The following is a 27,514-nucleotide window of genomic DNA, read 5'->3' as shown; positions in this document are numbered from 1 at the left end:
TGCCCGTAAAATTAAACTCGCCAGTATGGACAGAAATATTGTATTAATTTTATAAACAAAATAATTTTATTAAAAATTATATGTACATAAAATAACGGAACAGCTGAGCATATGCGGCATAAAAAGAAATGCTTGTGATGGAAAGAAAGTAATAGTCGAACTGCGACTGCAGAATTTTCAGAAAGAAGGGGTCTTCCGGTGTCCGATTACTAAGTCGAACAGCAAAGAGTTAGGTACAATCGTGCGACGAAAATGTTTACTCGCCATTTGTTTGAGAGGCTTTTGACAGCACTGTTAGTCATTTGAAGATTTATTGTAAACTTTCTTTCAATTTTGTTACCGTTGTTGAATCAGTTCACAATGGCGATTCTGCTTAGAGATTCTTTGTAGACGTTCTTGTTTGAAATGATTTCAAATGTCTTTTAAGTCAAGTTTTATCTCAAATACATACTTTCTTACGTATTTATTAGAATACATTTAGTTGTGCAGAATTTCGATTCTGATAACTGTAATCACAAAATTCTAAATCGGGACATTTGCACTTAGTTTTCATCGAAAGCAATTAAGAATATATATATTTTTCTGTTCTATATTACAATTTTTCTATACTTTATTATCATTATCTGCTGTAGAAATTGACTTTTAGTGTCAAAAGAAAAAATAAAGTTGTAAGATAAAAAAATGAAATATGGACCGAAAAGTGTAACAGATAAATTCATATTTACTACTTGCAACATTAGCAAATTTAATTTTCATTTCACTTTTAAATCTAAATTTTACCTGTCGATTCGATACGTAAAAAAAAAGCATATCAGAACTTATTAGATAGAGTTCAGTACTTAAAGGGTTAACCTTAACATCTTTGAATTTTCTATTTGAACTTATACTTATCCGATAGCATAAACTGATTATTTATCGTCATTTGACGTTCAAAACGTCATCAAATTTGACGTTATCAAAATGACGTTTAACGAATTGCTACTTGGATAGCAATATTAACCTATTAATCATCTTCTATTGAAAATATCTTTTACATATTTTACAAAATAATTAATGATTTATTTTTTATTTATTTAATTAATTTATTTCAGTTATTTAACTATTAATTATTTATTTTATAAAATATGTAAACAATTATTTCCAATAGTTTTGATAGTAAAAAAATGTTATTAATGCTAGAAACCATTTTTTAATAATGATACAAACGGAAATATCTTGATACAAAAAAAATTGTATTTTAATATAAATATAAATAAAAATAGAAAAAGCTTCTGCAGAAATGATTTTTATCATTCTACAATTTTAAAACTCTACTCGTAGTTCAACAAATAAAAATTCTTAAATAAATATCGATAAGTAACAGGAATAATTAATACCATGACGTCAGCTATACTTTCCGCAAAATAGGAAAGACATATATTGCGGAAGTTTAATGAAACATTCTGGCGTACGCACGCCTCGTGGCGCTATTATCCCTTGAGATTGCCATCACCCTTGGGATAAGCCTATTCTATAATAGGTTCTCATTCACACAATATATATAAATAATTTCAAAAATAATCCAAATTAAAAAAAGAATGAATAACGAAAAATCATTTTCAGAAATTTTTGTTCGAATTTTTTATTTTTATCTAATTTAAATTACTTTAATATTTAATATTGAAAACCCCTATTTGCAAGAATTATTTTACCTTTAAACAGAACAAAAATTCGATTGAACGATCCAAATTCAACTTCTGTGCGCGGTACTTATTAAAAAAGATTTATATAAGAATCTTTCTTCACCTCTAAAGATTTCAAGTTGAGAGCCGATCTTCCCCAAATATCGGGATATTGGTCAGCATGTCATATGGTCGCTGGTCGCTGGTCGATGGCCGCGTGATCGAATGAAGGTTGTGCAGATGCGCGACGACCAACCCCTCCGTAATAATGTCGAAAAAGCGGATGCTGTGTCACAACCCTTTTCTCATGTGTTCCGATAGCAGTCCCATTGTCCATCCACCGTTACAATAACGAACCCGCGAGCCAGGTAACGGTAAATGTGTGGTGGAGTTCAGCATACCAAAAGTGTGTCAAAGGGCCGCAATTTTCACGGCTAATCTCTAAATCATGACCGTCCCAAAAATTGCTTTCCATCGCGATTGCGAGGGTGAGCTATGTTGATCGATTATGCGAAATCGAAATGTCTTGATCAACACGTATCATATATTTAATGTATATATATATATTAAAAAGTCGTATTATATTTAGGATTCAGGAAGCTTATATCACATTCCTTGATCGATGCTTAACATTCCCATAATATCACAATTTTATTATTATTTATATAAACGCAAAATTTTTTAAATCTTAATTCAGAAATGTAAAATTCCCGAAGAATAGATTAATTAGATAATACTATATCTTTACATTATATCTCACTAGAAATACATGCCATCATTTCCGTACTATTTAATAATCTCGCAATGATGCATTTTCAAAATTAAGAATGCGATTTTTAGGAACTAATTATTTATTTTTCATTAATATCGATCGTACATTAACATAAGTATAGACAATAATGGTACAGTTGATAATGGTTCTTTTTTTTTTTTTTACAAAAATTACATTAATTTTGTCAGGCATACGTATGATAACAATTAACAGTTATAAATTAATTGCGCTTAGATACATGTGGCAAATCGTACTTCCCACGCACGCATTTTATTTTAACTCCAGGTGTATCTCGCAGTCGTCCATTCTTGCACAGCACTATATTATGCTCCTGCAGATTATGACCGATTCCTGAAATAATTTAATTCATCTAAATTTTCTAACGCGTGCTACATGACGGCTCAAGTTTCTTGGCGGGACAATGACTCGAATTCAGTGCAAGTTAGAATTATCTCGAGATCTTACCAGGAACATATGCCGTCATTTCCTTGCCGTTCGACAATCTCACAATGACGCATTTTCGATTTGCAGAGTTAGGCTTCTTCGGTTTTCTGATAACAGTTTTTAAAACTACACCCTTCATAAATGGTGCACCATCGAAAGGATTCTTCGAAACTTTGGGTTTTTTATATGGTCCTTTTCTTCTATGCATTTGCCATAAAGTACTTCCAAATCTAATCTGTTCCAATCCTAGATCGATATAAATGAACACGCAATCGTTTCCCGTAATCAGAAAATAATTCAGAAAAATAGAGTTATCGATCTTATTATGACAATAAATATATTAAAAAATATATTACATAATGAATTATAATAATTATAATAATAATATTATTATGAATATCATTATACTAATATTCATTATGTAATATACTCTTTCAATATTCTCAACATAAAAATTGGTAATTTACTCTTACATGCCCTTTATTATATTCATTGTTTATTGAAATCAAGAGTCTTTTATTCTTATTAATCTTATCATGATAATCGAAAAATATCTATAAGCAATTTTCTATACATTTTCATCTTTAAATATAATTGACGGAATTTATTTATTACTTCGCGCATATTTTTATAAATTTTCATAATTTTTAATCATTATTCAAAGATATTGCCAATTATTAATACATTGTTAGAATTCAAGATAAGCGTGATATTTTACTTTTTCAATTTCTACGAAAAAAATAAGTAATCATGACACATAAAAAGAAATGTAACGAATTGCGAAATATGTAAAATTCTTCTCAAAGCAGGGAAAAGATGAAAGAGATCCCGAAAGAATGGAAGAACTATGTGGTGAGTGCAGAACGAAAACTTTCGTAAACAAGTCAACAATCAACATGAGAAAGGAACAAAATCCCTTCTCTGGTTAGAAAAGTAAGATAAATAACGTAGCAATCCTCACAACCGAATAAAAGCATTTTTTAAACCTATATCGAAATTTTAATATTTGATCTTTTGTATCCTTAATAACTTTTGTCTGTACATTTACAATTTTTTGTTTGCAAGATGTTAAAAATAAAATTAACATGTGTCTCTCGCAAAATGCACGGTATTATATATTCAAAAACATCGTTGTGTCAATTGACGTAACGAATTTATTCACGGTTCATAATTATTCTAATATCACTCTTGCAAATTTAATTCACACGATTTAAAACATTTAATTTAAAAAACAGTGTAATATTCCAAATTTAAAAATTTTGATCTTTATGTAGAATATAATAACTAAATTAATTGATTTTGGCATTTACTTCTAGCACGCAATATTATCGGTATACTTAATAAAATAAAACATTTTGTAAAAAAGAATGCCATAATATTTGGTCACAAAATATTCACGTTTATTTCGAGAGATTACCTAAAACGAGTATCGTATGACGGTATATTCGACAAAAAGGCTCGTTATAGAGTGATCAGTTTTCGAGAACGAAAACTGTCGGAGATGACATGGACAATTTTAGAGTTGCCTGCCAGAGCCGTGACATTCTACGATCATCAAGATTTACCTAAAGAAAGTACACTATTGATCATATCAAGAGAGTTGGCTGACCACCGTCCATCAATACGACAGATGTCCAGCGGCATAGTGACTAATCCGTCCTAACTCCTCCTCACTCTGCCAGACGCTATTATGTACGAAAGGCAAACCCTTTTCTTACCGATGAATACGTAAGATTACATTGCGAAAATTTTCGACGTTGGTGTTGCGCTTTGTTGCATCGTTACAACGTCGCAAATCCTCTTCCTTTCTTTCCCTATTTCCTTCGTTTCTCCGAGAAATTTCTTTTTGTTACGATTGCGATCTTACAACTGAAAAAATGCGAATTTCAGAATTCTTCCTCTCATCCTTCATCTAGTCATAAAAATTATCATAATAATTGGAACCAATAAGTTAATGCTAAATTAATATTTGTTACATCAAATTAATTTAAATTGTCAAGATGTGAATATAAAGCAGGGATTACGTTCATTCACATAAGATATCTAAAAACATTTACAAAGTCGAAATAAACGACATATGGAGCCTTCATCAAAAATTAATTCATTCTATTTTAATTAGTAAAAAATATTATTTGTTTATTCATTTGCAATTTTTTGTTGCGAAAGTATATGGCATAGGATTTAGCATGGTCGTAGAATGTTACGGCTCTGGCAAGCAATTCTAAAATGTCAATGTCATCTCCGACAGCTTTCATTTTCGAAAACTGACATAAGGATGCTCCTCAACGAGCATCCTTTTTATCGAATATATTATACGAAAAACTCAACAACTTGGATAAGAAATTGAAACGATGGAAATATTAGAAATATAGACATTGATAATACAAAAAACTAAGTGTAAACAAGAAAGTTCTGTTCAGGACCATCAAATTAACGAAACGCAAGATCTTTAATTCTGATAAGGCATGGTTTGCGAACACTCTCATGAATGCTGTCATGAATGGATCACAGACCCTTTGTAGGGTTGCGAGAAAAGCGGAAAGAGGGAAACACGCGGATAGTGCCTGATCCCAACAACTGGTCAACCGCAAATGGACACGTCACACCCCTCAATTCCCAGCGATTTTCGCTAGTGGTCACAAGGCTCCGTCTTTACGCAGCGCGAGCCCTTTCTTGCGAAGTGGACGAATAGATCCCTTTGGTATTTGGAGATCTCTGTCCATGGGGATCAAAGAGGTGAGGGCTGCACGTATTTTTGTGGCAGAAAAATTTCAGCCACGATGGGAATCTAGCCGACTTCCTATGAGATTCGACCGCTTCTTTGATAGAATCCGGATCCAAGCAGAAAATCGCGAAGATATGTATCTATAGGCAAATATAGATGGTTCGGAGAGGACCAATCTAGTCACGCTTAAAAGAAATGCGATACCTTTAACGTTTCACACAATTTCACGTAAATAAGTCGTCAAACTACTAATATACATTTATTTTGATTTTTTTTATTTTCAAATATTCCTTATACGTCCTTCACACAAAGAAATTTGAGTGCGTTTAATTACAAAATCATGCTAAATATTTATAATATTATAAACAATTAATAATTATATATATATATATATAATTTTCAAAAATTTAAATAAATTGATATCTTGTAATAATTAGATTTTAATAATTAAGAATAGTAAAAACGGAAATAAAATTGAGTTTTATATTTCAAAAAAATATCACAAAATATTACTTAAAAGTAATATCTAAAATAACATTCTGTTCAGAAATAACGTCTGTAACAAGTCATTTAAAATTAAGAACGAGTTTTTCTTGATTTTTTTTCAGTCATTCAATTTTAAAATAAAGATTCTTATTTCTGTAATATTATTCAATATTAGTTTGAATTTCTAGCACTAAATTCAAGTGACAATAAATCAATTGTTATAATAAAAATATGAACATCTAATTATATTGAAATTACTTTCTGCTTTGAATGAGAGTTGAATTTCAATATATAAAACAGAGGGTTCACATTACACAAATGACAGAGTGTAGCATTACATTCTTATTGTTTTCTAATGTTAAACAAAAGTGATTACTGTGTTACACTGTCATTTGCTGGAAACAGATTGTGATTATGACTTGCATAGAAATTAAAAAATTTTATTACCTTGCAATGCTGTGCTCACACATTTCCTTGTGACATTCAGTATGTTTCCTGCTAATGGCAAGTACAAGATTTCAGTTCATTGTTAAATAAATTGACATTATGAAATATTACCTTGGCTATAGCTGTCCTTACAAAATTTCGTAGTTAGGTTGCTATCTGAAATAAATAAGGTAATCAGATTATATTGTCAAAACTGAAATAATCTGATTATATATAAATAAAATAAAAACTTTAGAAAAGCATTTATTATGACAGTAACCACTTTTTATTCAGAAATTAAATTAGAGGTTAGATAACTAAAAAATTAATTATATCACATCGCACAATGATCGTACTTTGGATGGTATTTGCTACGCAAGTTCTCGCTATATTCATTACACTTTTAGCCAGGAAATTCATGATTAACGTAATTAATAGACGTTTCCTAGAGTAACTTAACCTCACCGAATGTTGTTTAATCTATTTTGAACATATGATTGTTTATTAACGCCACCTAGTGGCGAAGTGGTAACTAACATACATAAAGTAGAAATTTTATTTATCGACTTCCGAAAAATTAATCTAACTGTTGTCTGTGTATGTAATTTTATTATTCATATTTCTTGGTTTTTGTATTTAATTCCGTTTTATTATTTTATAAAAATATATTTTGTCTATTTATTTTTGATTATATTACATGTTCAAATGCAAAGATGTCATATGTGTAACGTACACGTTAGATGGTTCTTTAAAAAATGCACATTTTAAGAAAATAATAGAAACACATATTAATAGTATTAAATAATAGTATTAAAATGATATTAATATTTTATAAACAAGTTAAAGGCAAAAGGGCTACAAGCCAAAAAATTTTTTTTTGACTTATAAAAATTGGTAGATAAGTAAAAGTCTTAATAAATTAATTATGAAATTTAATAACATGCTAATTTAATAACCGGCTAACAAATGTTTCGGTCACGATCGGATTATTATCAATGTTTACTAAACGGTAAAACATAATATAAAGTCGAACATTTATAAACAATAATATTTTATAAACAATATTTCACAAATATAGAAACAATCTAAAAAAAGAAGAAAAAATGAAAATATAAAAAAAAATATCATATTGTATTTACTGATACATGTTGTTCGTAACAAACACATTTAACATATGATAGTCACATAATCTCCGAGAAATCAAAATTGATCAATTTCATTTTTTATTAAAAATTTTTTAATTTTAATATTAAAGTGATTAATTTATTAATTTCATTAATTTCTTCTGCTTTTTATTTTACAGATTGATCAATTAAATTTCTAAGAAATCATTGATTATAATTCACCCTCGCCGTAAGAATGGAGACATAAAAAAGGTACTGCAAATTACTAAAAAATATAAAATTTATTTGGAAGTCGCACGATATAAAACTTGAGAATTGGTAAGGCCAATCAGGACAAAGTTGACAAGAAAAATTGAAGGATCATGGACGTTTCGCGACACCGCGTGTGTCAGATAATTGATCAGTCGCCGTATCTTCACCATCCGTGACCGTAACCGGCACCGTAACCGGCACCGTAACCAGCACCTAGACCGGCACCTAGACCAGCATGACCGAGACCAGCACCGAGACCGTGTCCCAATCCTGCGCCATATCCAAATCCAGCACCATATGCGAGTCCCGCACCATGTCCAAGACCACTCCTCGCGCCGTATCCAGTGCTATATGCGGCACCTGCGGCTCCTGCAGCTCCTGCGGCTCCTGCGGCTCCTGCGGCTCCTGCGGCACCGTGTCCGAATCCTCCTAGATTCGCACCACCGTACCCTGGACCACCAGAATAACCAATACGATAAGCCAGAGGAGCGCTGTACCCATGAGACGCTATGGGCACGCTGCTGTAACTATAGGCGGGTGCGGAAATGCCGTGACCCGAGGAAGCAAATGCCGGGGCAACACCGAGATAACTTTGTCCGTGACCTGAAGTCGAAAGGGTGTGACTTTCACAATCGAGACAAAATTAAGCAGTCGTGCAAATTATTGGGCGTCAAGATCTTTTAACCGGAAATTACCTCCATAAGCCGGTCCCGCAATCAGAGAGTTTCCTAATCCACCGTATCCTCCGTATCCTCCGTAACCTAACCCTAAGATACCCCTCTTCTCCTGTTTCTTTTCTACTTGTGTTTCTTCGCCATAAATAGGCATTGCCAGGCTGAGAATGGCTAATACAAGCTGCAAGAAATTTATTCAAGTAAGTATTATATAGATAAAGTAATTAAATGCATATTGTGTAAAGTTAAGTACACATTATGCTTTATTAATTTATTTTCTCATAAAAAGGTTGACAGTAAGTCCGCTTCTTATACCTAAACTAATATAATTTTTTCTATTTAATGCATGAACGAATATACACATGTTTGATATTTACACAAAGCGAGAAAGAAAATAATCCTTGCGTTGGTCTAGTACAACACAAAAAAAAAACAAATCTAAAATCTTTTATAATATAGACGTAAAAAGAAAAACATTTTTTTAAAATATCTCAAACAACAAATACCATATTTCACAAAAATACAGAAAATACGTGAGACATGTGCATAAATAAAAAAATATAAATCATTCTAGAATATCTATAAAAAAAATAATAATAATATTAGTATCACATATCGTGAAATAATAAAAAAATCGTATCAGAAATATCTTATAATGAATTCTATTTACAGGGCGCGTAAAATTCCAATTAAGGAAAACAAGAAATAGTGTCAAATTGAATATTATTTTGACTTTCCTGTTCGCCTTGGGGTGAATTATTTTTCCGCAAATATTGATAAATCACGAGATCTCCCTCGAATGCATATCGTGACGATTCTAGTTACTCGAAGAAGTAGAATTAGAACTAGAACTCACTATAGCGTTCATGGTGGCGGTAATGGTGTGGCGATGCAGAGATCACTACTGAAACTGATGCGGATCTTACGAGACACACCCCCTTTTATACCGGTGGAGTCTTTTCTCACAGCATTGCATCTCGCCGAGACGAATTACACGTGTATCGCACATCTATATGCGATACCTCGCTCACTCACACACATACGCACGTAAATAGAGATGTAGGAGCAGTTATAGCAATGCAATAGTACCTCTGGCAAGGTAGAGGTACGCGTAGCTAATACGCCTTTCTAAAATGATTTTTCTCGCGAACTCGTCACGAAAATTCTTTGTTAGACTGCGCGATCGACTTGCGTCGGTGGGAATTAAAAATCGATCTATCAATCTCCCGCAGGAGACACCGTTATTCTCGATGAAACGTTTGGATTAACGCATAAGAATGTGGAATTATTAGATTTCTTGTAGAACTTCTTGTAGAACTTCTTTCGTTGAATGAAATTAGAAGGGTTGAGAATTACAAATAAGATAAAATCGATAGGAAGATTTTATTATTGCTAAGTTACTTATATTCTTTCTTTTAATTTATAGAACTGGATTTTTTCAGCAAAATAGGAACTTTCGCGCAACAATTTTTTACTACATTAAAGATACATGTAATCTTGTCATTTTTTTAAATTGAGATCTCGTAAATCCGTGGACTCTCTCTTTCAAAGTGATTATTTCACTTTGAAGGTAAAACCAAGATATTTTATCTGGTAAAATCCTGTTATTTCATCTACATTATGGATAGGATTATAATTCGAAAGGATAATAGATTACTCAACCTAGAATTAGTTAACTTGAACTTAAGTTAAACTCGATACAATTAATCCCCATGAATGTAAAAGATATTGCATGACACATATCGCTGATATAACTATACGCTTTTGGCGTATTTAATATATTATATACGTAAATGTAATTTTCCAGCTTTAAACGTTTAAATATATATAACAATATACGACCCATTAGTATTAATTTTGATTCATTGATATGACACAGCGTTTTTCTGCACATCTTAAATTTCATATATGACGAAACTTTCACTGTCGCTCGGCTCTGCGACGACGGTTTTCGGTTGCAGCATTACGTAAAAACATGAAGATATTTTTTCCGTCCAGTTTATCTCTTGTTGGCAGTCCCTTTCTGTAACAACCTATCATATGTCCCGTGATTAACGAAATAGTAAGAACAGAAAGAGTACAAATAAGACGAAGTAAATAAATAAAGAAATCTAACATAGTTTGGAATCGACCTTATTTTTTCAGATTCTGAAAAAATATTTGTCGATAAAAATTATATGAATAATATATATTTTAATATATATTTGTTTGCTTTTTCTAATTCATGGTATAATTTAAAATATAAGTGCGACAAAAATTCCTTTTTGCAACTAAATGGTGAAAAAAGGATTAATTGTTAAATAAACGGCGCCATATATCACTGTCCGCTGCAAGCGTTATCTTCCTGTTACTTCGACGCCACTCGGGATAATCGCCGTTTTACAAATGGTCTGCCATGAACTCGATTCGACAGCAGGCCGTTATTAAATTAGCAGAAAAATCCTCGTTAATCATGGGAAAGAGGGCAGGAGGTACACCCTCGAGCCTTCGAAAGGGCCATGAGTCCGGTTTTACGTCAGTGCAACGATAGGCTCAGCGGTATCGCACGTCAAACAATAAAGCACGTCATATCGTTAATTTTCTGCGGGGGGAAGAGAGAAAGTTTTATCGCATCAAAGGTCGCCCGCAAACAATTGTTGCATAAGCCAAGCACAATATGAGGGGGTTGCACTGGCGTATTCCACTTGACTAGTGCAGGCCAGGCAAGAAATCACTGCAACAGCCGCCGATCGAACTTGTACATACATGATATTGGATGTAAGCATTAGATTTTTTTGTTTTCGTTGTACCTCCTATTTTTTTCTAGGCTATATGTTTCTAGACTTACAATGTCTGACTAACCCTTAAGAAAATTAACTTTTAATGAAGTTAAAATTTTTTAAAATAATTAAGAGTTTAAAAAATTTTGAGGTAATTTAAAAGTTAAGCTAAAATAATCTAAAGTTTTTCAAGTTTTTTAAGGATGAAAAACTTTAATATAATCAGTACAGCACATTAGTTTGTTTCAGTTATTTTCTTAAGTAAGTTTTAAAGTTACTTTAAAGCAGTGCTGGGATTTAGTTGCATATTTCGATCGATTTTCAACTTTGTTCCTGCCCCATTTACTTCATCAATCCGCGCGCAGTCTAAATGCCGATTGGCATTTATAAATTCAAACTTATTTTTATTTCTTAGGTATTCTCTACAATAAATTTTAACTATTTTTTTTCAAGTTTTCTAAAGTAAATAAAGGAATTAATTTCGTCATTTAAATAACAAAACATTGTATTCTATAAATGTATTTTTTAAAATCAGTATCAATAAGAATTTTTAAATGCTACATAAAAAGAATATTTTACTATAAAAATTATGGATACTTTTCTTATATGATGACATGTGATGAATAAAAAAAAAATGATATTCCATTTTTTATAAAAATGCTTATATCCTTTTTTATCTGTAAATTTTGATTGATTCATAGAATTTTTTTACAATTAATGATTTCTTGAAAATTGCGTATATTACGAATTGCATGAAAAGGATATACAACAATTTTTCTTTAGAGAGTACGAACGTCAGAACCGGATATCAATAAAGAACAGCATAAAACTTCTTTTAAAAATACACTTGAGGTAATAAAATAAAACGTACGATTAAACGGCTGTTTCAGATTCAACTTTGCGGATTCTTATTGCGAAATGCGCTCGTAATTCTGATCGCGCGAACACCGATAATGCGTAAACATGTCGGCGATGCGATGGCTGATAATATATCAATGCATCTTATTACTACTCGCAACGAAGTAGTGTAAAATTATTTAATTGTTGGATATAAAAACAACCTCAATGATCAGATACTACAAAGTCTGGAATTTTTCATTTAGCAAAATTGATTGAATGATTTGCTCATATACTAATAATAGCGTAATAATGACGCAATATTCTGTGGTATTTATCAATAACATATATTTGCAATGCATATATACATTGCAGATATATGTTTATAAGCGTTATATACATTTTGGATTGCAACGCATTAATAATTATAATTACTAATTCTAAAATTATATGGGAAAATTATACTGTAATTAATTACATTTAATTATTACTAAATTAATATTATAATTAAATTTATTATTAATTATTAAATAAAGTTTTATAATTATAATAATGTTATAATAATTAAAATAATAAAATATTTTGTCGTGTGTTAAAAAATTAGATACTATATATATTATCGAACAAAATACCAATAAAATATCCAAAGAATTTGCAATTGTATATTAAATGTATTATTTATAAAATAATTAATTAATTTATCCAATTATAAAATAAAATATTTAATTTATTGTTTAATATGTGATTATACAAAGATAAAATTATTATTATTTACGTTATTAATATGTAAAAAATTCTATAGAGTATTCTTCATAATAAAAGATCTTAAAAAATTTTATAAAATAACAAAAAATTCTTATAATTATATGATTGATAACTCGACAGATATTATTATTCAATTTGAATTTATATCAAATGTTGATAACAAAATGCTACAGAAAGGTTGTGCACGATTTATTTGTAGATGGCGGTAAAATGCTTTTGATTAAGTTGAGTTTATCATGTATACATAACCTCTTCAACTGTTTTTTGAACAATTATAAAGTACACTACCTATTTTATATAATTAAACAATCAAATAAAAATTAATTCTGCCGGTTTTCTGATAATATTGTAATCTGAGATATATCGTCTTTTATTTTTATAATTATTTAAGTTTTTTATAAATAAATCGCGTGTTTCATGAAGTACACAATCAGCTAAGGATAAAAGGTTTTTCTAGTAAGTTTTGTTTAAAACATTTTTTATATTTGATTATTAAGCCTATTCTACAATGTACCTTTGTTTTCTGTTTCTTGTTTTTTTATCTTTTGTTGTTTTTTGTCCTTTGCAACCGACAATTTTTTATCGACAATTGTATTTCTTGTTATATATTTCTTGTTTCTTTCGAAGTTAACTTTTATCTCAGGCGATATAAAACAAAAAATCGGATAAGAAGCAAGAAAACAAGACGTACAAAATAGCAAAAAGCAGAAAACAGAAAACAAAAAGCATTGTAGACTAGGCTTAATTGAGACATAATTGTATGTTCATGTAAAATATTTATTATGATAAATTATTATAGTAAATTATGATAAAAAAAATTTAACTTTTTTTATATTAATTTTTCTTTATGCGAAATTAATATTATATATAATGTGTACATAATTTCTTATTTGTTAGACATGAGTGTTCTAATATTTTAAAGAGAAATATTAGATATAATCGCATTTTAAAGAAAAGCAGAATGTTATTGATTATTTATAGTATGTTTAATTATTTATTAACAGAGCTACCGAGAAGTTTTGTGTGTGAAATAAGAAAGTACATAGCTATATATTTTATTCTATAAAACAATTCCTACAATTATGGTTATTTCCCAATATGTTTTATACATATCTTCTAATATACAAAACATGTGCCAACCGGTCATTAAAAGGCATTTCTCAAAGATTAATAAAATTGAAAGATTGATGAAAGAATATAAGTCGCTATTCGGTCCATTAGCTGAAACAAAAGCCCAGAAGAAGAAAAGACTAAAATTAGAAAAGAAAGAAAAGATATCCTGTGAAAAATCAAATATGATTGATACAGAATTATTTTGGGTTATGGAAAATACTCACAATAAATTGAAGAAGATTACTATCACTACACAATCACGAAAGGAGCAATTAAATGATAAAGATCAGAGTTCTGTAAAAAAAGTTAATGAGATGGAAATTAATAACTCAACTGACCAAACTACAGAAAGACTTTTACATTCTGAATCTAGTCAAGTTGCTAAAAAAACAGAACTTGAGTTTACTAATACAACATCTAACTTGTCAATAAAAAATAGCGATAATAAAGTTGAATTGTTTAATTCAAATGTATCTAATGAAAACACAGCCACAAAATGTATGTCTTCTAATTTTGAAAGATTGCCTGACATTATTATAAAGAATTTGCTATCTTTTCCAATCATGGGTAGCAAACAAGATTTTCCCACACAATCAACAGAAATATTATCTATATCTGGAAAAGATGATCTGAAAACATTAAAATTTCCTAGTGTAACTAAAATTCTTAGTCGAACTATGTCACCAGAGTCAAAGCTGGCTTTAGAGGCATGGAAGGAAAGAATGATAAAAAAGCTGGGGCAGGAAGGCTTTGAAATGCATCAGAAAGGTATTTTATGTAAAAGTTGTTTCACGAGAAAGAGAAACTTTAATAAGCTTAATAAATAAATCTATTTGATCTTGATACAGCATTGTTAAAGGATGGAGCATCTTTGCATTCTTGCATAGCACAAAGTCTACTTGGAAAAGAGTATGAGATTCCTTCGAAAATCGAACCAGTTTTTAAGAGCGTCCAATGCGTTTTGGAAGATGTGCACAACGTGAAAGCGATTGAAACACATGTGGCTCACGCGAAATTGCATTACAAAGGCATAATTGACTGTATAGCCTCTTATAGGTAAAACAGAGTCTTTGCTTTGCCATCATCAGGAAACTCTATTTCTAACCAAAGTACACAAGAGGTCTCTGCCGGGTTTTTAATCTTTATTTTATAACTTTTGTCTTTTTATAACTTTTACAATAGAATGCTATATTTATCGAAGCAATGATCAATAAACTGATTTAACTTACTACTCTATATTTTATAGTTTAAATAAATAAAGTATAATGACTCTAATACATAGACAGACTAACTGTGTATTTTTTTCAATTTATTTACTAAACATAAAAATTATATTTTTATGAAAGATTGAAATTATCTTTTTTTAAAGATAATGTAATTATCAGAAAGGTAACATTTTAAATCAAGATGCTTTCTCAAATACTTTTTATTCCAAGAAAAATGCTGAAAAGTGCTTGTACCTCTTGTATATAATACATTTTTTCATAAATATCTACAATGTATTTTCCGATACTTATCGCCTTGGTACATTTTTAACTTGTTTTCCAAAGAGATATTTTGAATACGGTATTTATAAGACAATTTTTATAATAAAGATTATGGTATAACTTTACATAGGTTTTTTTTGAAATAATATCCTGAATATTATTAAATTTTTTTCAGATGTAGTCTGCATCTATGAATTATTTACAGAATTATTCTTATATCTAAGAATTATTTTCATTAATTAATTTAATTTCTCTTAATTTCTTTCTGATAAAATATATTTGCTAAAATAGAGTTTCCTTAAATTAATTTTACATATACTTTGTACAACATGTACATATAAGATGATTTTAAATTATATCAATTTTTATTTCTGTATTCTTTGAATGATAAAATTTTAAATCCTCTTCTATATATCATTCAAGATGATCTTATATGTAGACACTAAACCCGCAGGAACGAAAATTACGTAATCGATTGGAAGAAATCAGACAGACAGAAAATGAATTTGAAGCAAACGTACGACGCTCCTATACAACTCGCTGCGTACATTGGAGCTATCAATGCTTCTAATCTGTATCCCTTTGTGGTAAATGTCTCACCAAAAATATTATTTAAAAAAGATATGTAAAAAAGTTTATTTATTTCATTACGGAAATTAATTCGTTTTCTTACTATCATTTTATTTATCATAATTTGTTTGTCATATGTCTATGCGTAATAAAGACAGCTGCTGTTAAACTTTCTAAATATTGAAAAGACAACTACTTTCCTAAAATGACCATATTCTTCAGATAAAACGGGGATTAGTCGTGGTTGCTTACACGTGCGGCACACCAGCAACGGTGTATGAAGTATCCCACGACACGTTGCAGCAATACTGGACAGCATGGTTGCGCCGCCTGCAAAAGTACTATGTCGAGACGACGAACAGTGATGACAACGAGAACATATGCCAATAAAGCATTAATGTGCAGCGTCGCATATATTCATTAAAACTTCCTCACACAAAGCCAATTAAATCCTTATCCGTCAACCACAGGTAACTCTCGACAGGAGTCGGCGGGAGAAGTTTTTAATTCCATCCTTTGCGCGTCAGAAGTTGCAATAATCTATAGTCTTCGGGGAGTAGTTGGGAAAAGCCCTCTCCGAGTCCGTAGGAAACCAGAGGACGCAGGATACAGCAAGAGAGGGAAACCGCGCCGATACGCCGACTTATTAAGCCCTGGGCTCGGCATTTATGATTTATGACAAACCTATGCGCATTTTCCGCAACGCTCGGCATAACGGTTATTAAGAAAATACGCGACATATTTATAATTTGTGAAATACATTTACGCTGTTATTAAAAGCAATTTATGAAAGCTGTATTTTTTCTAAAGTTAATAAAATCTCAGAACTGGCGAAGATTAATGTATCCCTGATTGAGTTTTCCGATAAGACGATAATATCGTTTTTATAAGTTCGCAGATTTGAAAGCAAACATATTAATTTTTATGCTATTGTTGTACCGCTTTTATCAAGTTGACGAAGCGTTCCATTTTCAGTCTGAACTTTAGTTGTATTAATTTTCATATTCAATATTGAATCGTTTGTCGAGAACTTATTTCTCTTCCAAGCAGACATTTGATTTCACAATCCTATATTGTGGGTAAAGAATATTGTAATATTAAAAACATAATGGATGTGCCAGAAAAAAATGCGGTCACTATCCCGGTCGTCGAGTTAACATACAGCAATTATAACTTTTGCTAGAAGGACAGAGGAGGCATGAAGGGGGTGTTACGTTACGCGGGCTCCCTGTTACCGGGCCCTATAAACATTGCGACCAACCCTTCGTGCGCCCTTGGGGATCATAAACTAATGGTGAAGCGGTGTAGCAGAATTATATCGTTCGTTGTTTCCGCATACCTGGATCACATGCAGAGACAGAGAATATATCGCGTTAGGATATCAGATATTACGAACCGCATCCCTTATATCCAACGGTCTGTACCGTACGCGACAGTATCAATTCACAATAACATTATCGGATACATTATTGTCATCGCATACGGTGTATTATCTTAAATTTTCACATTTTCGTTTTACTATTTTTTTTTTATATTTCCTGTTTGCAAACGTGTAACATGAGACATTCACTACTTCTTACTGAATTTATTTTTTATACTATAAATTTGGATTTCTAATCTCTTATAGATTTTTCTTATTTATTTTAAATAAATAAGAAAACAGAATTAAAAGACGAGATAACAATATCAATATTCTTTGCTTTTGATATATTGTCAATATAAAGAGTATATATAAGAAGAAAATCACATAATGTTAATATTATAAATTCTTTTTTATCATATACATACATGTCACGTTATATAATAAGTTATATAAAAATTAAAAATGAAAAAGGTTATTTAAGATATAATTATGATGACAAAAGAAATTGAAATTTTAACAAATCCTTAACAAATTGTATTCTGTAAAAAATTCTAGCTCTGCTACTGGAATGTCAACTCGTTATTTCACTCTTTTCTTTATTTTTCCCTTCTAGAATGTTTATTTCCTGTTATCTTTTATTCCGCTAACAATACTTTCATATGCTTTCTCGTGATATTCAACTATAAAAACCTTTACAAGCCGGGCGCTGTTTTACGTCAAAGAATTCTTTCATTAAGGTACAAAGCAACTACACAAAGCAGTTACTAATCTTTTTGTTTTTCGAGAAGCAGATATCATTACGAAACAAATGCAACATGTTGAAATATCAATAAATAAAAAAAATAACAGTATATCGCCAAATATCTGTGCTGTTTGCACCATTAATTAAAGATTTTTTTTAAAAAAGTTAATTCACTGATATCAATATTTCATTTAATTTAGTACATTTATATCAGTTAATATTTAAAAAATCATTTTGAATGGGTTTTAGATATTGTGATAAAAAGATATCACACACATAGACAATCGCAAGATAATCGCAGAGTTATACCGCAATAAAACCGACAATGTTGACTCAGAACAAATACTGCGGTTATGACGCATTTCTTTCATTTCCCTACCGAGGATTCCAGATCAAGAAAAGCAAGGATCTACCGTGCCGCAATCCGTTTTACGTAATGTAACGCTAACATAGCAAAGTGATATTTAGTGCAGGCTGCGGATTTACCCGTCGAGAATTCTGTTGGTTTGCACGCACGTTCCTCGGTATCCTGCTGACTTGAGCAAAGACAACCATATTTCCGGATTAGATATTTAGCGCCCAGCCTGAGATGAATCTAAATCTCCGGCTAATCCCCGCTAATACTCCCGTAACAGAGGCACATTTTCATTGGCCGGTCCACCCTCTTTCAACGCGAAGAGTTATGAAAACGATAACTTTAACTCGCTGGACCCTCACTTCCTCTCACTTTTGTCGCTTTTACTCTTTGGGCGCGCGAGACCGGAGAAAACCTGAGAAAATGTGCCGCTGGAATTATTGAGCTCGCAATTTATCGAAGACCTCCAAGCACGATGCCCTCAAAGCGATTTCTTATATTGCTCGTCTTTAATGCAGCAACGAATAGCAGCAGATTTTTATTAAGTCCACTCTAATATCCGATAAACCCTTGCAATTTTTCATTCTTCTACAAATATTGTGCGAAAGCTTTCAATAACATTTAATTGTATTTTCTACCTCGAGATATGTTTTCGATTCTGTAGAATAATTGCAAATACTGAATTCGATATATGATATTTCTATACAAGACATGTTTAATGTGAAAAGCTAAGATTTTTTTATAATTTCTTAATGTAATTATTGTAATGATTTTTTAAAAGTATGATATTAAAAAAAAAAGAAGAGAATAATATTGATATTTATTTAAAAATAAATGGTATTTTAAACGATATAATATAAAGTATATTTATGCTGGTCTGTTTGAGTTTATTTAACTCAAAACTGTAATTTATTTTTAATATTTATTTTTACTAATGATATTAATGTAATTTATTTAAAAACTTGTTTTCCTGGTATCTGATAACTTCGTCCATTAACGTCCTTTTTCTATAAAATTTGTTATTTTTTAGAGAATTTTTCTTATCATATTGATCCATGTACATAGCAAATTTGAACAGACCAGCAAAGTTAAAGTATCCGGTGTACTCTCGAGGATTGTACTCCTTACTCGTATTTCTTTCAAGCTTCATATGCAATATTTTTTCCTGGAATTGTAAAATATTTCCAACCACACCTCTCGATCTTTGCTATCGTGAAATTGTTCTTCGCGATAGAAACATTTCTCACGTTATTAACTATTCGAGTATATCGCTCGAAACTTTTCGTCTCAACGCGCTCCTAAGAACGTAAGCGCGTCTGCAAGAGATCGCAATAGCTGAAATCATCAACGGGCAAACTGGAGCACGTCCGAAATTACTTAAGTTTTCATCGTCCTGCCAACGCCGAGAAATCTCTCAACGTCAATATCCTCTGGAGAAGTTCTCTACCGGGTAGGTCCGCGTCGCTCTTCCCAACCATGGCGAGTGCTTCCAATGGCGAAAAGTTTATAAATACGAGGAGGTTCGATGCTCTGACAGAAAATCGACGAGCACGAAGACCGCTGATAAAGGCAGAAGAGTCGTCTGTCCGAGGAGAGTCTCGCTTACCCGAATTAATCCTCTTCAGGCGCACTGCGCGACGCGCGGCTCATCGTGCATGAATTATCGATCGTTGCCGCGCGCAACGGTCACGCTACATTTGCCTTCAAATAATAATTAATAATCAAGCGAAGCGGAGCGCGCCAGGGCCAACCTACAAAGGACCGGATTACACACGAGACGGAAAACAGCCATGCTGGTTGGTCGATCTGAGCATTAGAGAATGCATCAGTGCGACTTTACGCCGTAACTTCGAGATCTGACTCCTATAAACATACTGCAGTAGCCAAATCGATAATTGTTATTTGTTATAAATGGAATGTGCATTTTTTTGGGGCGGGGGAGGTAAAGTAACTTGTGTGAAGTAACGTAATCTATATACAATTACAAAAGATATACATATATGTTTATACATATAATTTTTTGAAGATAAATGTAATATTTATTATTATTCCTTCATTATAATCCAACTATAAAATGTTTATTATTTCATCTTTTAACTGTAAAAGGTATATTTATTTTAAGGGTAAAGTAAAGGTATATTTAAAAGGGATAAAAAGTGCCCTTTGCGCGAAAAAAAATTAAATAAAATTAAGTGCCTTTATGCTGTTATATGTAGTAACAAGAGCAACTCGCTTTTATAAAATGATCGTCGTTTCGTAAACATTGCGTCGGTCGGCTTATGCATTTATATTGTACATTTCGCAACGTGGTTTCTCCTAGGGGACTTACTCAGGTACACACCTGTGACCAATTAGCGAGCGTGCATTAAAAGCCATTCAAACTGCATTCTGAAGCAAACGTTGTAATTGTGTCTCGCTATTCTTGGCCTGTCCAGACCGCGTGTGCGTAATAATGCGGCATCTTGCCGAAATCAATAAGGCACACAGATAAAACGTTCGTAGCACAACGAAGGCAATCCGCTTTTAGATTTTATCCTCATAACAAGTGCTCTTAATAAAATTAGTTTCATTTAAAACAGTAGCAATAAAATTCCCGAATTCTCGAAAATTTTTAATAATGACTAAACATATATCATTTTTCAAAGAATACATTTTAATTGACGTAATTAAAAGGTACGTTTATCAAATAACCAGTTTTATGTTTTGGAATTAATAACGATTTTTTTTAATAATGATTTTTTTAAATTTCTTTACAAGTAAAGAAAGTAAATGTAGATTATCTGTTTCAAAAAAATTAATTTTCATTGAAAAAATCCGTTAAAAATTCTGTCGTTAAAAAAAACGAGCATAACGAAAAATATTTTACGAAATATTCTCTGCAGCGCAAAACATAATTTTTCCGGGTTTTTTTTTCTCAAACTAAATCCTGTACTTTAGTACGATTCTGAAAAGCGCCGATTAAATATCGGAGCATGCGGGGTATTAGGGGGGGGGGGCAAGTAGTTTCTCTCTATGTCGTCAAATTCGCATACCGTGGTGCTTTCGTAACCGGTTGGCTCGTATTGCAGAACTCTCGCTTATACCCGGTGTGTTCGTCGTCGCGCAATACGTCATCGAGCCGCTCGCGAGCAATTTCACGGGGTGCTATATCTCACCAGGGGGAAAACTCCCCGGTACCTATATTGCGAAATCGGCGAGAGATCTGCCACAAGCCTGAAAATATAACTCCGACTATTGCGAGAGGACCGTACTCTCAGTTCTTCGATGCTCCCATTTCTCGCGCCGGATTCGCGCCCTGGATTTCAGTTGAAAACAACACAAGGAATTAAATTGTCTCCTCTCATATACGTTCAAGATACATCAACATCCACCGATTATTTCGCATATAATTATTTGCCTTTCCAATCGTCAATATTAAGTTTCTCAGCAACTAAAACTTGAATTAAATATCTATCAAAATTGTATTGAGAGAGAGAGAGAGAGAGAGAGAGAGAGAGAGAGAGAGAAAGATTCAATTGAAATTATAATAATTTAATCTCTATCTTTATTGAGGATTTGAACTTCTAAAGACATTAATCTTCTTTTAACATAAACTTCTAATCTATATATTTGAATGTTCTTAATATTTAATGCATCCTCTATCTTTATCATATAATAGCTTATAAAAGTTTATCTGCTCCTCAGAAACCTCCTCAAAATAAAGCAACTGCTATTATTAATTGCTATTGAATATTTATTGTTATAAAGAGCTTATGATAAATCTGAAATATTCTTTCTGTCTCTTTAACTGAATAAATTTAAGTGTTTTACGGGATGCTGCAAGTTTACGAGACGTTTGAAAAATTTTCAATTTTTTTCATCTTAACGGCACTCGCGAGCACCGTAACTAAAATGCGAGTTATGTGTTCGTATTACATACGCACAGAACGTCGTCGAATATTCTTTCAGTTTTAAATAATTGTGCAAGGAGAGGAAGGCTCAATTTTCTGAAAGATAAACCAACGGAAGCTGTGGAAGTCATAGCTACGGATTTTCAAGAGCGGCGTTCTGTTGGATAAATTTCCGCATTTTTCAAGCTTCTCTCCGAGTTGTCATTGAAAAGAACCGGGTCTTGCGAAGGTTTCTTTGTCGACAAGTTATGGCCGATGGGTGGCACTTAGTCTTCTCGCAAAGAAAAATTCCGGAGAAAGTCATCGTCTCGAACGCGCACCAACACCGCGAGTGCAATGCCGGAAGTGCATTACTTAATTAAACTTTAGCCGCGAAGTTATGCCGGTCGTAAAAAGAGCCGCGGTATTTTCCGGGTATAGAAATCATTGGGTTACTCGAAGGAAGATTAAGAGCAGCGAGTCTGAGTTCGGCGGGTTTTTCCAGCCACTTTTTTTTTAGAGCACGTAGTTAGGCAAACCAGGTCAACGAGATTTTTGTACGCGCAGGAGTTATTTGCACGAATTAGCGACAATTCTTGGCGAGTTCTGATTATCGATTAGTGTCCTCGAGAAGTCAAAGAATATCTATCTTAAAACGAGGTATCACTGCACTAGTAATATAATTTTACACAAAGAAAGTTGGCAAGCACAAAGAAACTTATTAATTCATTGTGATAATACTGACATGAAATGAATTTGTGTTCCTTTACAAAAGCATAAATGAGAAGCTAAAATCTCAAACGCTTAACTTTCTGTAAAGTTATTTCTCTGTGTAGTTTACCAACAATAAATTTCGATCGATCGATGCAGCTATCGCAATGTAAGAACATTAATAATTGCTTTAAATCTATTATTTGTTTTGAATGTAATTACTATAAAGAAAAATATGAGCAAAACGTTATTTATTTTATGGGCAATGTTATAGTAAAATAATTAGATACGCGATTAAATGATGTAATTAAACGGTTCATAACAGTAATATAAGATCGAATTTTTTTATTGTTGTGAAACATAAAAAAATTTACAAAAGAGAGATATATTTAAATAAGAATTATATAAAAAGTTAAATATCTAAACGATTACTTTTTTAAAATTTTCTAACTTTATCACAATAACTTTTCATGGCATGAATCTTGATAACTTTACGACTTATAAATTACTGAATAGATGCGGCTGAATAGTAGTCATGTTTTCTCAGAAAATAACACCCACGAAAATCCGAGTAGTAATAAAAATTCAAGGCATTAAGGGATCTTTTATTTAAAAAAATGATGAAATTTTCAATTTTTATCCTTTTAATCTTTTTTAATAATTGGTGTCTCGAAAACTTCCTATTTTTCATTCTTTTTCATTCTAGTTTCAACAAAAATTGTTTCTATTGTTCTTCGCAAGATAGAAGTTTAAGAGTAATCTCTTTAGAATTGTTTCAATCGAGCCATTGTAAAAAAGCTCTATTGAAAGCAGTCGAAAATGCCAAAAAACAAAGTGCAGCGTCGAACCATCTGTAACAACAAGTGATTTAACAAAGGGTGACATCAAGGGAATCAATTGATTGATAGATATTTAACGATCCCTCGAGTGTCGTGTAATCAGTGTATAACAAAAGAGACATTTAATCTTTATTCTTCAATCTGAAATGTATTTATAATTAGGAAAAAATTCAGTCTTTTTTTCACGATAAAAAAAAAAAGGACGTCGGCTGCAAATACAAAACGAAATGCAGTTTGTAGAGTGTGCGGTCGTTTCCGTCGCTCGAAATTGATGTTCCTCTCTCGAGTTCCATGCCGTGTCGATCGGCATACTCGAGGAACCGAGCGAAATTCCACAAGCGGCTTGGGGAGACGTATATAGTAGTTCGAGTGCGTCCGCAATTCCGCGGAAGAGAAGACGCGCGCGACGAAAGAGAAAGAAGCGGGGAAAACGCTCGATTTCACAGCCATTGGCTCGAGAAAATGCGACTATACGGGGTAGTCATGTGCGCCGGAACGTGCATACGCGCGGTCGGTGGCTGCGGCAGAAGTGCCCCGTTACGTGTGCAAGGACATGCTGATTGCGGACACGTACGTGGGGTAAAGTTGCTGGGTGGAACGACGGCGGTTTTCGCACGTCCACACCGACGTGTGCGTGCCGTGCAAGCGCATCGTGAGACGAACGCTCACGTATATTCTTCTTCTACGCTATGAATCTATGCCACGATACAGTTGCATGCCTCGCGGCAGAAAAAAGGGATTATTTTTTTCAAAAATCCAATTTTTTTCTCTTAGGGCTTTTGTTTAAATTTTCAATTTGTAATAATTTCTCGCCCTGTTTTGTAATCAATTTCGTTCTTCACCTCGATTTGAAATTCTACGAGGGAGAAAAGAGAATTAATTTTAAAATAAAATGCTTTTCAAGTATAACGTATAATATAGCGTTACTTGTTTACATCGTGCTGTTTTCGAGAATTTCTAAATCTGTCGACCATCAGGAAACAAAACGTGGAAGAACGCGAAACGATTCTCGCCAAGTAACTTTCAGTTGGGTCCGGGTTTTAAGCGCTCCTAGACGCAGCCTATAGCATCCCCAAGGAGCTCGAAGGTGAAACTTGGAGCGGTTTGCGGCATTGGGTGGGTGGTAGGATCGCATGAAAAGGGCAAGGAGACGAAGAGCGGGAGTATCGCACGCACGACGTGGCAGGGAACCTTCTCGGTTAAATGAGGCTAACTCTCTTCCTCTCTTCCTTTCGACCTCTATCTCTCTTTCTCTTCCTTCCTGCCGCCCCTTTTATCCCGTCATTCTCTCCCTCGCAGCCTCCTTTCCTACCCTCTCGCTCGAAGTCGAACTCTCGCCGTGTCGAGCTCACTGGGCGCGGCCCCGCACCGACCGAAATCGATTTTGGAAAGACGAAGAGAACGAAAGGAGGATGGTTGTGTAAAGGAGAAAGATGTGATACAGATTACGGACCAGTCGAGCTTTCCTCTGATCTCCTCTGTATGTATCGGGAGGGTATTCCCTCTTTCTCCTACTATAGGAGGTCGTGGCTGGTAAGCAGCTCTTCTCCCTTGCCAGCTCTGCTCTGGTCATAGGAGGATGCCAAAACGCGTCTTCATGTGCCATGCACAGCGATTTCCTACTTCTCGTTATTTAAGTTCTCTAAAATTGGGATCATAGAAATCCATTTAACTCACACTTTCTTTAATCCCTTCAGATCCTGTGTACATATTACAATGTACATTAAATTTAAAGATATGATCTGCTGATATTATTAATTTTATCGACATTATGTGACATCGGATGTACATAATAATGTATATGTTGGAAAAAATAGCCAAAAGAAAAAAAATTATTTTTTTAATATGATGAATTACTTATTAAAACTATTTTAAATTTAATCTATTAACAACGTTTTTTTTTTAACATGGTTCGATTAAAATCAGATCGGAAGGGATTAACAGAGTGAAGACATCGGCGCATATTTTCTTTTGTACGATTTCAGAAGATATATAAAATTTGTTAAATGGTCAATGGTCATTTTTTTTTATTAATAAGATTGTAGATTTCAATGTTTCGTGATCGTAACATACGTAACAATGGCAAACGTTAGATTCGATCGATTACATCAGGTTATCCAGATCACGCAGGAAATGCACACTCCCGGATTTTCCCTGATCTGACATATCGAGAGGGTTCTTTTTAGGTAGAAGGCTCGCCTCTTCTCTTCCCTCTTTCGATAGAATGAGCTTAAGTCTTATCTACGATACACAAAATGTTTTGTTTCCTTGTAAAGTGTCTCAAAACCTAATACGATTACGAATAAATCACGTGGAATGCATGTGCTCAGAACTTATAAAATTAAATTTACTTGTTCGATACCTCAGTCTACGTTATTAATTTTGTATTGTTAAGTTTACAATGCCAAATTATGGTCAATTTTAGTTATTCTTAATCATTTATATGTATATAGGTCGCCATTGTTTCTATCCAATATATTGTTAATTTGACTAAAATAATGGAATTAAACAATTTAACTCAAGAATATTAAATTTAATTCAAATTTAATTTATTATTTACTAAATGTATATGTCAATATAGATGTTTACTTTTAAAGTAATTACAGAAATGGATTTACATTTTGACATACATGTTAAAAATAATAGGATATTACTTTACTACAAAGGATTGAGTTACCAACTTCTTTTATATACCTAACTGTGTATGGAGCTTATGAATTGTACAACAATTTTTAATAAATTTGTACAATGCAAGATTAAAAAAATTCTAGCAAACACGTTTGTTTTGTTATCCAATTTGTATTAAAATACATTATATTGTGTTGCGGGCTCTATATTTATATCGAGAATCGCACGACATCTATAACGAGTGTTGCTCGATGAGTGTTATGAGCGAGATGGGTCGATCGAATTTTGCCCAGAAGGGTCCAGCCTGCGTTCGAAAATTAGATTTTAAGCCAGCGCTCGCATATATCCGGTTATCGAACATTGAATTTTCCTCCCGCAGGCCGGATTTTTTCTTCTTTTAGCTTTGCATTGAAGAGTACGCGGCGTGTAACCACCATCCAGGATTTTGACACAAACGACATTAATCAATGAAAGTGAAATTGATTATTGCAATCGTTTCCATATGATATTATTTGCTACGATTTACAACTATGTAAGAGTGCATATTTCTATATCCTACAATTTTTATAATAGTATAATTGTACTAAAAAATTAAAAAATAAAAAATAAAAAAATGTGTAAAAATATATATTTATTTTAGTGATTTAACAAAGTTTGAAAGAGGATCAAAATTTCGTGCAGTAAAAAGAAATGAACTTTAAATTAATACAAAGATATCATTAAAACGATGGAAAAAATATTCTCAATTTATAAACTTTATAGCTGAACATATGGTGGGATCGATATTTTTGCGCGACTATTGACCGGAAAAAAATTGCTTAACAATCCGCTTCTCACGATCATCACTCTTGCCAGTGTTTTCCTTCAAGAATTTTCCGCGAGACGACGGTCCCATCGCGTAAGGGATCAATA

General features: G+C 32.4%; 3 protein-coding genes across 7 annotated transcripts in view; 1 reads left to right on the top strand and 2 right to left on the bottom strand.

Annotated features, from left to right (window-relative positions):
• Positions 1–2,494: 2,494 nt before the first annotated feature.
• On the bottom strand, positions 2,495–7,046 carry tko (30S ribosomal protein S12 technical knockout). 2 transcript variants are annotated; one of them, XM_011065429.2, is made up of 5 exons: positions 6,871–7,046; positions 6,647–6,691; positions 6,536–6,586; positions 2,899–3,123; positions 2,495–2,784 (listed from the first exon to the last, which is right to left on the bottom strand). In XM_011065429.2, the coding sequence occupies exons 1-5, from the start codon at positions 6,932–6,934 to the stop codon at positions 2,654–2,656; spliced, it is 516 nt and encodes a 171-aa protein (XP_011063731.1). In that variant the 5' UTR covers positions 6,935–7,046; the 3' UTR covers positions 2,495–2,653. The 2 variants fall into 2 exon arrangements, with proteins under 2 accessions (XP_011063731.1, XP_087259247.1); XM_087403121.1 differs by having other exon boundaries at positions 6,536–6,583; positions 6,871–7,045.
• Positions 7,047–7,900: 854 nt separating this feature from the next.
• The window catches only part of LOC105151642 (uncharacterized), a 65,002-nt gene continuing 45,388 nt past the window's right edge, over positions 7,901–27,514 (bottom strand). For 2 of the 4 annotated variants that reach the window (XM_087403117.1, XM_087403119.1), the window contains 2 exons: positions 8,586–8,745; positions 7,901–8,493 (listed from right to left, as the gene is read on the bottom strand). In XM_087403117.1, the coding sequence (XP_087259243.1) occupies positions 8,054–8,493; positions 8,586–8,745 (600 nt within the window). In that variant the 3' untranslated portion in view covers positions 7,901–8,053. Of the gene's footprint in view, positions 8,494–8,585; positions 8,746–9,420; positions 10,598–13,439; positions 13,931–27,514 lie in introns of those variants that run through there. The other 2 variants (XM_087403118.1, XM_087403120.1) reach the window with 2 other exon arrangements.
• Positions 14,008–16,930, top strand: LOC105151613 (mitochondrial genome maintenance exonuclease 1). Its single transcript, XM_011065428.2, has 4 exons — positions 14,008–14,806; positions 14,887–15,094; positions 15,980–16,112; positions 16,318–16,930. Exons 1-4 carry the CDS (start codon positions 14,008–14,010, stop codon positions 16,483–16,485), a joined length of 1,308 nt encoding a protein of 435 aa, XP_011063730.1. The 3' UTR covers positions 16,486–16,930.

The sequence above is a fragment of the Acromyrmex echinatior genome, chromosome 2, assembly GCF_024713525.1.
Source record: "Acromyrmex echinatior isolate Ae372 chromosome 2, ASM2471352v2, whole genome shotgun sequence".
In the NCBI taxonomy this organism is placed as follows: domain Eukaryota; kingdom Metazoa; phylum Arthropoda; class Insecta; order Hymenoptera; family Formicidae; genus Acromyrmex; species Acromyrmex echinatior.
This window is presented reverse-complemented; position numbering and strand designations above follow the sequence as displayed.